This window comes from Capra hircus, chromosome 6, assembly GCF_001704415.2.
Source record: "Capra hircus breed San Clemente chromosome 6, ASM170441v1, whole genome shotgun sequence".
NCBI lineage: Eukaryota > Metazoa > Chordata > Mammalia > Artiodactyla > Bovidae > Capra > Capra hircus.
The window spans coordinates 96079266-96094529 of NC_030813.1; the positions used below are offsets into that span (position 1 = coordinate 96079266).

At 37.8% G+C, this 15264-nt stretch overlaps 1 protein-coding gene across 3 annotated transcripts in view; it reads left to right on the forward strand.

The window, feature by feature from the left end:
* C6H4orf22 (chromosome 6 C4orf22 homolog) overlaps nucleotides 1-15264 on the forward strand; it is a 710136-nt gene that overhangs the window by 590074 nt on the left and 104798 nt on the right. For all 3 annotated transcript variants that reach the window (XM_005681817.2, XM_005681816.2, XM_005681815.3), the window contains one exon: nucleotides 8600-8742. In XM_005681817.2, the coding sequence (XP_005681874.1) occupies nucleotides 8600-8742 (143 nt within the window). The remainder of the gene's footprint in view (nucleotides 1-8599; nucleotides 8743-15264) is intronic.

The following is a 15264-nucleotide window of genomic DNA, read 5'->3' on the forward strand; positions in this document are numbered from 1 at the left end:
ATTGATGTTACCTACATTGTGAGACTCCTGTTAGGATTAAATGAGAGAAGATTAGACACATAGTAAATACTCTTTATTTATTTTTTAATTTAATTTTATTTTTTAAAATACTCTTTAGAAGTTAGATCTTATCACTCGCATTATTTTGTTACATGGTGACACTTTCTGTGAAGCATGATTGAGTAAATTGAACTTTGGCAGATTATATTGCTAGACTTTGTTTAATCACCTCAAATACAAAACTGTGCTGGTTATATACCTTTGAGATATCATATTAAGCATAAAAGTTAGATAAAGATATGAAGCCCAGCCTGAAAGGACTTCAAATACTACAATATAAAATAGGAAGTGCACAGAGAAAAATATATATTTTTTAAATTTTGGTGACAAGCAGAGGATATTCCCCAAATGCTTCTACTTTCAGAGAAAAAAATCTTTGAATGTGAGAAAGCGGGTATTGTTGAAAGTTTGAGGACAGAAGATATGAAAAAGAATGGGAGTGTGGGGGAGAGGAAGAGCTATCATAGACAATTATTACGTAAGTGCTATATAGGTACAGGGGAGTTTGTAGTCATTTGTTTTATTGAGTCCAGTCATCCTAGTTTTCTTTTTCTCAAGCCAAAATCAGTCACTGCTTAGTAAAAAACAATAAAAGGAATGTTGGGTTGAAACCACGTTGGATTTTTTTTCATGAGTGTGACAGGATGTGTGCAAGAAATTTGAAAAGGTATGCAAGTGAACAATTATGATACTGAATGCACCATGGGCTCTTAGCTGGATAAAGACAGAACTTACTATATAAACAGGATAGTAAATAGTGATGAAACATGGTGGTTTAATGAATCAGCAGCTCAAAGATCTGAAAGGGTGCCAGCATCTGTGACCTAGAAAGATAGGAGGTACAGGTCAGAGAGATGTATGTTTTCACAGAAAATTATGGAATCATGTAGTTAAAGCAAGTGTAGACATGAGACTTCCCTGGTGGTGCAGTGGTTAAGACTTTGCCTTCCAATGCAGAGGATGTGGGTTCAATCCCTGGTTAGGGAGCTAAGTCTCACATGTCTTGCAGCCAAAAAACAAAAACATAAAACAAATGCAATCCTGTAACAAATTCAACAACGACTTTTAAAATGTTCCATAAAAAAAAAACTAAAAGAAAAACAAAATATAGACACCCATTGTAGAAAATTTAGAAAATATACTATATGCAGTATACACATTTGTGTAAGGGTGTGCTTCTGAAGTTATTACTTTTTATTATGCATCACTGTAGCAATGATATAAGATTTAATTATTGCAACTTTATATCTAATAATGCAAGTTCTGCTGTTTATTTTCCCTCTTCAAAATTATCTTGGGTAATGTGAAGTGAAAGTCATTCAGTCTTGTCCAGCGCTTTCTGACCTCATGGACTGGAGCCTGCCAGGCTCCTCTGTCCGTGGAATTCTCCAGGCAAGAATCCTGGAGTGGGTAGCTGTTCCATTCTCCAGGTGATCTTCCCAACACAGGGACTGAACCCAGGTCTCCCCACTGCAGGTGGATTCTTTACCATCTGAGTTACCAGGGAAGCCCAAGAATACTGGAGTGGGCAGCCATTCCCTTCTCCAGGGGAACTTCCCACCCCAGGAATTGAACCGGAATCTCCCGCATTGCAGGCAGATTCTTTACCAGTTGAATGTTAACCTTTATGTTTAAGGTAAAATTTCAAAGAATTAAAAGTAACCCACTGGTATTTTGCTTAAATTTTTAATACATTTATTTTGTAATAATACATTTCCTTCAGCAATGTAACGTCATGATTTTTATGTTAGTTTATGTTATTTTAGAAAAGTTTTTCATAAAAAATGTTTGGAGGAGAGTTATAATTTTAAAAAAGCAGAATGCAAATAAAGGTTGCATGTGAAATATTCTAATAGGTTATTGCCCATGCAAGACCAAGCTATTTTTTAAAAATCAGAGTATAATTGCTTTACAATATTGTGTTAGTTTTTGCTGTCTAGCTATTACTGTATTTTTTCTATAGATATTTTGTATTGGTTTCAGTTAACTATCTGATTTTCTAAGTAACTAATCAGTTCGTATACAAATAAAATAAGTTTTCTTTTTTCCATTACTTAGAGCTTCTATAATATATTCCAGTGGATCTCTCTAGTTTTAACTTGGCTATTTCTTGAGGCCTATATTTTGGGGTTTCCATGTGGCATTAGTGGTAAAGAAGCTGCCTGCCAATATAGGAGATGTAAAGAGACTCGGATTCCATCCCTGAGTCAGGAAGATACCCTGGAAAAGTAAATGGCAACCCTCTCCAGTATTCTTGGTTGGAGAATCCCTTGGGCAGAGGAGCCTGGCAGGCTGCAGTCCATAGGGTTGCAAAGGGTTGGACAGGACTGACGCGACTTAGCATGCATAATATATACTTTTTGGGGTTTTTCTTGCTATTGTTTTTTAATTAATTTTTACTGAGGTATAGGTGCTTTACAATGTCGTGTTAATTTCTACTGTACAGCGAAGTGAATCAACTAAATATACATTCATCGCTTCTTTTTTTAGACTTCCTTTCCATTTAGGTAGGTCACCACAAAGCACTGATATTACTTTCATTCACTAAAGTTTCCAGAACATTTTGGATACTACAGTGAGATCAGGCATTCCTAAGTTACTCTTAACCTCATTAGTGATGCAAAAAAGAACCTTTTTAAAATATGGATGTTTTTATAATCTAGAAGAGTAAACATAGTAAAGTCAATAATTCCCCTCAGAAATAAAATCTCTAATTGTTAAAAAATAAGCAAAGTCCTTAGGTTCTATATGATAAATACTTAAATTGCAAAATAATGGCTACCATTCTCCACTTTGTCCTTTACCCATGTCCCCTCGCAATGATGCTTTGCAACTGCTAGGATCAAGAGAAGTCAGTCTGCCTGCCTCTTGACACTGAGCTGCCTTGTGACCTGCTTGGGGCAACATGTGGTGATGGTGGTCTAGTCACTCAGTCGTGTCAAACTCTTGTGACCCCATGGACTTTAGCCCACCAGGCTCTTCTGTCCATGGGTTGTATTTCCTTGTCCAGGGGATCTTCCCAACCCAGGGATCGAACCATGGTCTCCTGTGTTGCAGGCAGATTCTTTACCACTGAACCACCAGGATTTCGCCTGGGCAACAGACTGTGGAAGTAAAAGCTTGCTGGTTCTTAGAATAAGCCTTTAACAGGAAAGACAAAGAACCATCTTCCCCCATAACCCTGAGAACTGTGTGAACCGTGAAAACAGTGTATCTAACTGCAAGTGAATAAAGATGTAGAAGTTTGAAATAATTATCAGCATAAAGAAATCAGAAAACAATTTGTATCAGAGAAATTTAGAACGAAAATTTTAAAATGTTAGAAAACAATTGTTTGTCAAAACTGAGACTTCATTTAGCAAAATCATGTCTCTACCAAACCAAAATGATTCCCTAAAGCTAATGATTCATAAAAGCATTCCAGGATCTTAAAATTCTAAGAAATAAAGATTCTTTCTTCATTTGTCTTTATCAGGGGGCATGCTGACAGTCTCAGGAGGGAATTACCAGAACTTAGCTTGTCGGACAGCTTTCATGCCCTGGAATGGATGGTTCAGATTTTATGCAGCAGCATACTGCTTAATATGCTTTTTTACAAGTGACTTTGGCTTCACTGTTGAAAAGTCCCATTTCAGTGTATCAGGTTTATGTCTCCTCATTAGTACTTGGCAAGAAAAATCAGGCAACATATGTACTCAGCCCATAACAACTTTATGAATTTGTATTTTAATCCACTTCTGGGAAAAAGACAAGCAGCCAAAGATCTAAATGATATATTAATGGTCTAAATTGTGCTTTAATTCATCTTCTCCCAACACATGAGATGTAATGAGGACCTAACTCAGCATTCCAGAAGTTTTTTGGTTCACACTTGAGGTCACAGACCATCTCAGTAAAGTCTCAGTTTCCACATCCTTTTTAGCATCTGAGCTCCCACTTCAATTTCAAGAATGCTTGTGTCGATATTTATCGATCTCTTCTTCTTATGTTTTTCATTGCTATCATTTTTGTTGCTTAGAAATTCGTGTCTTTTGCTTCCTTACTTGCTCAGACGTTCTGTCATGTCTGACTCTTTGCAACACATAGTCTGTAACTCTCCAGGCTTCTCTGTACATGGGAGTCTCCCAGCAAGAACACTGAAGTGGGTTGCCATTTCCTTCTCCAGGGGATCCTTCCAACCCAGGGGTTGAAGCTGCATCTCTTACATCTCCTGCATTGGCAGGGAGATTCTTTACCAGTAATACAATCCATCTTTTGTTTAGGTTGCAAATAAATGTAGATCTTTGGACTTTGCCAACAAAGGTCCATCGAGTCAAAGCTATGGTTTTTCCAGTAGTCATGTATAGGTGTGAGAGTTGGACTATAAAGAAAGCTGAGTTCTGAAGAATTGATGCTTTTGAACTGTGGTGTTGGAGAAGACTCTTGAGAGTTCCTTGGACTGCAAGGAGATCCAACCGATCCATCCTAGAGGAAATCAGTCCTGAATACTCATTGGAAGGACTGATGCTGAAGCTGAAACTCCAATACTTTGGCCACCTGATATGAAGAATTGACTGATTGGAAAAGACCCTGATGCTCGGAAAGATTGAAGGCAGGAGGAGAAGGGGACAACAGAGGATGAGATGGTTGGATGGCATCACTGACTCAGTGGACATGAGGTTGAGTGGGCTCCAGGAGTTGGTGATTGACAGGGAGGCCTGACATGCTGCAGTCCATGGGGTCGCAAAGAGTTGGACATGACTGAGTGACTGAACTGAAGTGAACTGAGTCATGCATTCAAATGAATATCATTTGATTTCCTGAAATACTTGCATTGGTTATAACTTGACTTATTCAGGCTTAGACAGTAAAGCATCTTATTCTAAAAAGGATTAAAGGGTCATATCTAAGGACAATGAACATTTTGGAAATTTTTCTTTTATAAACATAACATCATTATTTAGAAGAGCTCTTCAGTATATGAAGTATAGTTTTCATGTGTCTTTTGGGAAATTAACTGTGATTAAAAAGTTATTAGAGTGAATAAAACCATATACTGTGTGATTCCAGTTATTTGAAAAAATTCAGACAAGGCAAGTCTATAGAGATACAGAGTAGATTAGTGGTTGCCTGGGACCTGGGGATGGGAACAGGGATGAATGCAAATGGGCACAGGGGATCTTTTCTGGGTGATGAAAATTTTCTAAAGCTAGACTGTGTTACACTGCTCTACAAATATACTTAAAACTATTGAATTTTACACTTAAAACTTTGGTATGAATTTTATGTTATGTAAACTGTACCTCAATAAAGCTATTATATTTGTTAAAAGAAAAAGGTTAGTAGAGAAATTTAAAACAATTATTTATAACATTTTCTAAATCCAATGGAAACAATGAATTCAGTTCAGTCGTTCAGTCGTGTCTGACTCTGCGACCCCATGGACTGCAGCAGGCCAGGCTTCCCTGTCCATCACCAACTCCCAGAGACTACTCAAACTCATGTCCATCAAGTTGGTGATGCCATCCAACCATGTCATCCTCTGACATCCCCTTCTCCTCCTGCCTTCAATTTTTCCCGAATTAGAGTCTTTTCAAGTAAGTTCATTCTTCACATCAGGTGGCTAAAGTATTGGAGTTTCAGCTTCAGCATCAGTCCTTACAATGAAAATTCAGGACTGATCTCCTTTAGGATAGATTGGTTGGATTTCCTTGCAGTCCAAGGGACTCTCAAGAGTCTTCTTCAACACCACAGTTCAAAAGCATCAATTCTTTGGTGCTCAGCTTTCTTTATAGTCCAATTCTCACATCCATACATGACTACTGGAAAAACCATAACTTTGACCAGACAGACCTTTGTTGGCAAAGTAACGTCTCTGCTTTTTAATATGCTGTCTAGGTTGGTCGTACCTTTTCTACCAAAGAGCAAGCGACTTTTAATTTCATGGCTGCAGTCACCATCTGCAGTGATTTTGGAGCCCAAGAAAATAAAGTCTGTCACTGTTTCCATTGTTTCCCCATCTATTTGCCATGACGTGATGGGACCAGTTGCCATGATCTGAGTTTTCTGAATGTTGAGTTTTCAGCCAACTTTTTCACTCTCCTCTCACTTTCATCAAGATGCTCTTTAGTTCTTCTTCACTTTCTGCCATAAGGGTGGTGTCATCTGCATATCTGAGGTTATTGATATATCTCCAAGAAATCTTGATTCCAAAATCTCTCATTTTGAAAGACAGAGACAAAAACAGAGAGAAACAGAAGAGCTTTTTGTTGTTGTTATTGTTAATAGAGTTCCATTTTGAAAGTAGAGGACTTATTCTGGGGCTTTTTTCCATCTCCATGTCCCTGCATGACTTGCTAACATCAGGAACAGCCATGATAGAATAAAGATTTTAAGTCCTTTCAAGCAGCAAATGAAATATTAATAACCCATGGCCTCATTTAAGTTGGGATAACAACACTAGTTATTGCTTTAGTGGTGTGAAAGTTTCAGGAAGTCTCTTTGAGTTACTAACCTTTTAGATTTTCTGTTATATAAACTAAAAGCTAAGTGACTAAAAACGTGGAGAAATCTATATAAATTTAACTGAGAGTTATGTAGGGGTAATGAGAGGGACTAAGGATTGAGTCTAATTTGACCACATTAATAGTAATGAATGTTTGTTCATCCAGTCATTTTTGAGGGAAACATCGCTAATCCAGCACAATATTCCTTCCTCTTGTGCTAAGAAAGGGCCTCAGGATTCTTCTTAGCACAGTATTCTCAGCACCCAATGCCATACCAGAGTAGGCTGAAAGACAAAACATCAGCAGAGTAACAAATAATTGTAAATTATATCTCTGTTCTTCCATTTTTAAATTGGCATGCTGTTAACAACATATTTTCATAAGTGTAGCAGAGAAAAGAATTATTTCAATTTTCTAACTTCACCCTTTTGGAAACTCTGCTATCTAAGGTAACCCCTGTAAGCGCTCCCTATAATTGACTATACAAAGACCCAACAAGCAACCATCCAGTAATTGCTCAAGAGGAAAAGGAAATCTTATTTACAGATTCCTCCAAATATAGAACTTCACCATGAAACTCTACACTTTGATCTAGATTTAGAAATGAATACATTATGAGCTTTTCCAATTACATTTAGAGTTGTTGTTTTTTTTTTTCTCCCCACCCCCCGCCCCCGCCATAGAACTTGAGATCTATGTGTTTTGGCTTGACAGAGAAAAGACTACACTTCTTCCATTTCTGTTATCCTGTTCCCACTTTAGGGCCTTTCTATCAACTGTTCCCTTTGATTTATAGGCTCCTATTCTAGATCTCTACATGGCTTACCTCTTCTCAGCCTTCAAGTCTTGGCATAAAGATCTTTTCAAGGTCTTTCTTGATCACTCTTCCTAAAGTAGCCTTTAACACTATGAACTTCTCTAGCCAATCATTTTCTTTATGACACTTATCAGTCACTGTAAGTATTGTTTTCCTTTCATGACTATCGTCTACTTCTGCTTACTTCAACATAAGTTCCAAGAGATCAGACCTTTACTGTCTTGTTTATCACTGTATCCATGGCACATTCAATAATGTCTAACATGTTGTAGCCGTGCAATGATATTTGTGAAGGAATTAAGGTAAAGGAGAAATATGTACTTTCTGTACATTTTTGACCTATGGAATTAATTTTGTAAAGAGATTTCAATTTTTGACTGTTATAGTAAAGAGAAGAGACCCCATTTCTATTTTTGTAACAGAAAATGTATAGGTGCTCAAATGGAAAAAGAATGTAGTGATTCTTTTCTAATCAGAAGGACAGACACATGAGCCTGGGTTTAATCTGAGTTTTTCAACTTACTAGCTGTATAAGGAACTCAACTTCTTTGTTTCTCAGTTTTTAAATTAATGAGATGATGACAAAGAAAAGACAATAGGATTGGAAAAAGACATTACAAACACTTAAAATAATGTCTGTCATTAGGAATCAGTTAATGTATTAAATAAATTAATAAATGTATTACAAAAACTGAAAATAATATATTACAAACACTTAAAATAATGTCTGTCCTTAGGAATACTTCTAAAGTTATTTATTGAAATTGTTATATACAATTAGTGTAAATTAATTAGTGTTAGTTGCTCAGTCATGTCCGACTCTTTGCAATCCCATGGACGGAGCTTTCCAAGCTCCTCTGTCTGTGAAATCTCCAGTCAAGAATACTGGAGTGGGTAGCCATGCCCTTGTCCATGGAATCTTCGCAACCCAGGGATCAAACCTGGCTCTCCCCCATTGCAGGCAGATTCTCTACTTTCTGAGCCACAAGGGAAGCCCTCAATTGCTATAAATGAACATTATATGCATGTTTAGTTAACTTTTCATGAATTTCTTCACTGTCAGGAGAAAGTAATAATACTTATAGGCTCATTGTAAGGATGAAACATAAAGCCCTTAGAATAAGCTATAACACATGTTATCACTCAATAACTGTAGATTTTATTATTATGTAAATTTTACTCAAATGACTTTCATTCACTTACTCTCTCTCCATTCTCTGTTTTTCTGTGTTACTAGTCGGTGATTTTTATTCGTGACAAAAATTCTCATGGGCAGGAGGTGTCAGGATACATTGACTATGCCCACAGGCTGAAGACTGAAGATTTCGAAGTCTACTTTAGTGGAAAGAAACGACTTCTTCCAAGACCCACAGATATGAGGTAAAGTGTAACACATTTCTCACATCTTCAATAAGAGAACAAGCTTCTCAAGAGTAAAGATAAAAGTTATTTATATTCTGGAACTCCAATGTATATATAATAGGAATGTAGTAAGAGTGATTGGAATAAGAAAGTAAGTAAATTTTAAAATGGGGACTGAACATAGAGCATATTTTCCACTAACAGGCCAATGAAGGGAACTCTTCAGAGATGAGATAAGCAAATTCTCAGTGGCATTCCTTTTAAATGATAAGTAGAACCTAAAAATTGCTAATCTCACAAGGATCTTGCACCACTTGGGACTTTGCCTGTCTAGAAGCCTCAAGAGCCGTCCAAGAAATACATTTTCCTCCCGCCCTTTTTTTTTTTTTGTCACCAACCAAAGTCCAGGCCTCTGAGTAGCTCACACTCCTTTATTTTCACCACTGGCCTATTTGGATATTTCTTCTACTCATGGTTGTTTTTACTAACCCCTACCCTTTCTTCCCTATCCCATAACATAGGATCTACTCAACCAAGTCAATCCATGTACAGATCCTGATCCTTCTCCCACCTTCTGAGTAGCTCGGGAGCCAAACTTTAATTCTACACCTCTCCCTTACGCTAGAACACAATAGTTGTAGCAGCATTCTGCTTTATCTCTTCACTGCTGTATCCAGATTATGTTTTGACACTTGTAACAACACTCTTCCTCTGACATCTCTGACATCCTACTTGCTGTCATCTAGACTTCCTAACCCATCCCCATTTCACAGACACTCCTTTCCCTATCCAACCTTGATGCAGAGCAAAATCATTTAATTTACCTCTTGCACTAATCCCTGCTGCCCATGACTTTTTTGTGCTTTGATGGTATCTCTCCTGCTAACCCGCAGGGTGATTGAGCCAGTCATCCTCTTGTCTGCCAGATCCCTGGGAAATGTTGAAGGAAATTTTAGGGTATTTCAAAAAGGTGTGGTTGGCTGCTATCAATAATTTATGGCCTCCAAAGTCAGCCAGGCCCTTTGTGGCCCTCAGCCATCCATCTATATGTTTTTTCTCAGTTCTTAATTTCATCATTCTTCCCACCGCCCCCAAATAGTCTGAAGCTTCATCACTTTCTCAAAACCATTGTTCTCGACTCTGACCCTGACTCCTCTCCATATATGATTTGCCTCACATTTCACAGAGAACATTGGGTCCAAACAGAGAAACCACTGCCTAATCTGGCTCTCTCTCAACCCAAATCAGCTTCCCCATTAGCAGGTAGCCCCCTCAGAGTGTTCTTCTGATTATTCCCAGTCACAGTTCCATTCTGGCCACTACTGGCTCCTGGGCTTACCATCTACATGCAAAACACACCCATCCCTAACTCTCAGAACACCACCATGCCGTCTTTCCCTCAGCCAACCTCTCAGACATTCAGTCTGCTGCAAACTTGTGCGCATTTCCCCAACACAGCAAGGCTTAGGATTTCCTGAGCACTATGAGGGAATGTGTGCCCTAAGAGTGACTCAGGGTTTTCTGGAGACATTTCTGAAATAAAATGTCCGACCACAAGTACTTGTACTTGCTTTTATTTTTAATATATTTATTTGTCTGCATCAGGTCTTCGCTGAAACATACAGGATCATCACTGTGTCATGTGACCCTTTTGTTTGCAGCCCACAGACTATAGTTGTGGCACGTGGGCTCACTAGTAGTGGCACATGGACTTAGCTGCTCCACAGCTTGTGGGATCTTAGTTCCCTGACCAAGAATTGAACCCACATTTTCTGCATTGCAAGGCAGATTCTTAACCACTGGAACACCAAGGAAGAAAATTGGTTTTTTCTTAGAAAAAAAAAAGTTCATTTTTATTAAGTGAAATACACGCATTTATTCTCACCACATTTTCCCAGATGCAGAAAAAAAAGAACTCCTTGACTTGGCTAGAGCTAATTTATTCAACTTGTTTTTTTTTTTTTTAATCCTTTCACCCCTCTTTCCAGTGAAGCCATACTTCATCTACTATTCTCTTTTTTTCATGCTTTCTCATACTGATGCTATCAGCTGGCTCCTTTATCTTACCTCTAGACATGCTGAAGCTATTTCTATGTTAAGGAAATCCTTTTTGAATTCCAACTGTTGACCTACTGCTCTTAAACTTTCCAGCTAAACTCTTCAAAATAACAAGTATCTTCAATTCTCACTTCTCATGGAGGTGATAACCCATTGTTATTAGCCCTCTGCCACTATTATTCAAATGAAACAACTCCTTCGAAAATTATGAGTGACTGCCAATTTCAAACTTCTATGTGCTGTTTTCAGTTCTCATCCTATTTAACTTCTCTACATCATTTGATTACTGTTGCTTAATCAGTATGCTTATTAATTCCTTCTTCTCAAATCTATTCAAATACTCTAACATTTTATATCAGAATCCCTCATTGAATCCTCCCCTTGTTTATTTCATGCATGATGGTAATCACCAGAGTTCATTCTTGGACTTCTCTCATACCATGTGGGTGATTTGATCACTGTTCTGGAGTGGAGTTGTCTTTGAAAGTAGAACAGATCTCTTTATTTAAGACTCAATTATCCTGCTACTTACTTGAGAACCTTCTGAATATCACAGTTCAGTTCAGTCACTCAGTTGTGTCCGACTCTTTGTGACCCCATGGACTTCAGCATGACAGTCTTCCTTGTCCATCACCAACACATGGTGCTTACTAAAACTCATGTCCATCGCATTGGTGAAGCCATCCAACCATCTCACACTCTGTCGTCCCCTTCTTCTCCTGCCTTTAATCTTTCCCAGCATCAGGCTCTTTTCCAATGAGTCAGTTCTTTGAAATGCCAAAGTATTGGAGTTTCAGCTTCAGCATCAGTGCTTCCAATGAATATTCAGGACTGATTTCCTTTAGGATGGACTGGTTGGATCTCTTTGCAGTCCGAGGGACTCTCAAGAGTCTTCTCCAACACCACAGTTCAAAAGCATCAATTCTTTGGTGCTCAGCTTTATTCACAGTTCAACTCTCACATCCATACATGACTGCTGGAAAAACCATAGCCTTGACTAGATGGACCTTTGTTGGCAAAGTAATGTCTCTGCTTTTGAATATGCCATCTAGGTTGGTCATAACTTTCCTTCCAAGTAGTAAGTGTCTTTTAATTTCATGGCTGCAATCACCATCTGCAGTGATTTTGGAGCCCAGAAAAATAAACTCTGACACTGTTTCCACTGTTTCCCCATCTATTTCCCATGAAGTGATGGGACCAGATGCCATGATCTTCGTTTTCTGAATGTTGACCTTTAAGCCAACCTTTTAACTCTCCTTTTTCACTTTCATCAAGAGGCTTTTTAGTTCCTCTTCACTTTCTGTCAAAAGGGTGGTGTCATCTGCATATATGAGGTGATTGATATTTCTCCCGGCAATCTTGATTCCAGCTTGTGTTTCTTCCAGCCCAGCATTTCTCATGATGTACACTGCATAGAAATTAAATAAGCAGGGTGACAATATACAGCCTTGACGTATTCCTTTCCTATTTGGAACCAGTCTGTTGTTCCATGTCCAGTTCTAACTGTTGCTTCCTGACCTGCATAGAGGTTTCTCAAGAGGCAGGTCAGGTGGTCTGGTATTCCCATCTCTTTCAGAATTTTCCACAGCTCATTGTGATCCACACAGTCAAAGGCTTGTATCTTTAACCTACCAGAATTTAGTACTGTATATGGTAGTTGGTAAGGGTCCACTTTTTTAAATTGGAGCATAATTGCTTTACAATATTGTGTTAGTTTCTGCTGTAAAGCAAATGAATCAACTGTATGTATACATATATCCCCTCTCTCTTAGACCTCCCTCCCACCCTCCTATACTGCCCTTCTAGAGAACGGCCTTATGGAACAGGAGGGGAAATGGAAGATTAGAATTGACATGTACACACCTTTTCTTCAGTCACTAAATCGTGTCCGACTGTTTGAGACCCCATGACCTGCAGCATGCCAGGCTTCCCTGTCCTTCACTATCTCCCAGAGTTTGCTCAAACTCATGTCTATTGAGTTGGTGATGCCATCCAATCATTTCACCCTCTGTCTTCTCCTTCTTCTCCTGCCTACAATCTTTACCAGCATCAGGGTCTTTTCCAATCAGTTGTCTCTTCACATCAGGTGGCCAAAGTATTGGAGTTTCAGCTTCAGCATCAGTCCTTCCAATGAATATTCAGGGTTGATTTCCTTTAGGATTGACTGGTTTGACGTCCTTGCTCTCCAAGGGACTCTTAAGAGTCTTCTCTAGAACAACAGTTCAAAGACTATCAATCCTTGGGTGCTCAGCCTTCTTTATGGTCCAACTCTTGCATCCATACATGTCTATTGGAAAGACCATAGCTTTGACTATATGGACCTTTGTCAGCAAAGTGATGCCTCTTGTTTTTTAATATGCTGCCTGGATTTGTCATAGCTTTTCTTCCAAGAAGCAAAGGTCTTACTTTAAAAAGCTTTTTCTTTCATGGCTACAGTCACCATCCACAGTGATTTTGGAGCCCAAAAAAATAGAGTCTGTCACTGTTTCCATTTTTTCCCCATCAATTTGCCATAACATGATGGTACCAGATGCCGTGATCTTCATTTTTGTTTTTTTTTGTTTTTTTTTATATTATAAAATTAACTTTATTCATTTCTTACTTTATTTTTTTTTAAATTTTTTATTTTTTTTAAATTTTAAAATCTTTAATAATGTTGAGTTTTATGCCAGCTTTTTCACTCTCCTCTTTTGAAACTCATCAAGAGGCTCTTTAGCTCCTCTTTGCTTTCTGCCATTAGGGTAGTATAATCTGCATATCTGAGGTTATTGATATTTCTCCCAGCAATCTTGATTCCAGCTTGGAATTCATCCAGCCCAGCATTTCACATGATATACTCTGCATATAAGTTAAATAAGCAAGGTCATCATGTGTAAAATAGATAGCTAGTGGGAACCTGCTGTATAGCACAGGGAACTCAGCTCAGTGCCCTGTGAAGAGTCCACTTTTTGTTTTCTGTATTACTAATAATTTGTCCTAGCAATATTTATTGAAAAGTCCACTATCTCTTCCCCCACATACACAATACAGTTTGTTTCAAAAGTTGATTCTGCATGTGATAGGTTGCTCCTGGGCTCACTCTTTTGTTTTATTGGCCATTACTTAAAATAATAGAATCTTACTCATTTGTTATATGTTCATAATAATTCTTGATATAAAAAAGGCAATTTCTTCATCTGGTTTTTCTTTTTCAGGAATATCTAGTCTATTCTTGCCCTTTACTCTCCCATATAAATTTTAGTCAACTTGTAATGTCCACACACAAAAAATGGTGTAATTTTTATTGCAATTGCTTTCGTGTTATGCTTAAATGTACCGTTGATTGGCATCTCGATGACATTAGGTCTTTCAGTTATTTATTTACACTTATTTATGTCCTCTTTAATGTCTTTTCATAATATTTTGTAAATTTCTCAATTATAGGGTTTTATCATCTTGGGGTTTTTTTTCCTCCTCAGTGCCAGATAATTTCTGAACTTTCAAGCAAAATTAGCTATATTACAAAGACTGCACTTTACAACTTTTACCACATTGAGTTTAAACCATCTATCAGAACCAGACTTCAGATTTTTTCACTCAAGAGATCTCATGCCAGTAAATGACTTAAACAGTTGTTACTAGGGAAAAAATATCTTTGGTATCCATAGTTCCATGGTCAGTTTGATTCCGAACTAAAACAAAGACTTTAAAATTAAAACTTTCCAAAGGTTCCTTTCTATTTATCTTTTGACATGCTATTTTATTCTATGTAGGAAGAGACAGTAGTTCTGTGATTAGAATCCTGTCTTGCACTTTTACTGTGGAAAACATAAATATCAGCAGACAGCTGCAACTGTTATGAACTGCAGCAGTAGAAAGGGCTGAAAACTTGATGATCTTGTCAGCTCAGACGTCATCTTGATCATGTGTTTTCGATTCAGTCCTTTCCTCTGGGCATGACTGTGAACAACCTATAAACAAATGCCATGCTACAGTTTACCAAGTTCCTTTACACTGCCCTACAGCAACTTTGTGAAATAAGCTCAACAAGCATTATTCTTAACATCCAAGAGAGGATAAAAGAAGATAAATCAGTTGCTAAAGTTCACAAATCAAACAGTGATAAGTGAGAACAAGTTCTTAGGAATTCACTGTTCACTTCCAGAACTCTCTTCTGGGTGTAAAAGTGTTTGTGTCTTGAAGACAATGCACTGTGTAGAACCCTTGAGTTATATTCTGCCCCCCACCCCCCACATTGAGCTATTTAAATTTCCATAGTTATGTATTGTTGAACAAAGATGTAATGTCTCCTGTCGAGCTCTACTCATGCCTCAAATAGAATTGTCATGAGGAAATTAAAATGTTCTTTTTTTGTGTTTCTTTGTAGAGAGTCCATGAAACATTCATACCCTTGACCGAGGAATGCCCCTAAATACTAAAGCTTTGAGAGGTATTATTGTCAAATTTCCCTTGCAGTCCCATTGTCTGTTTTATTAAAATGTT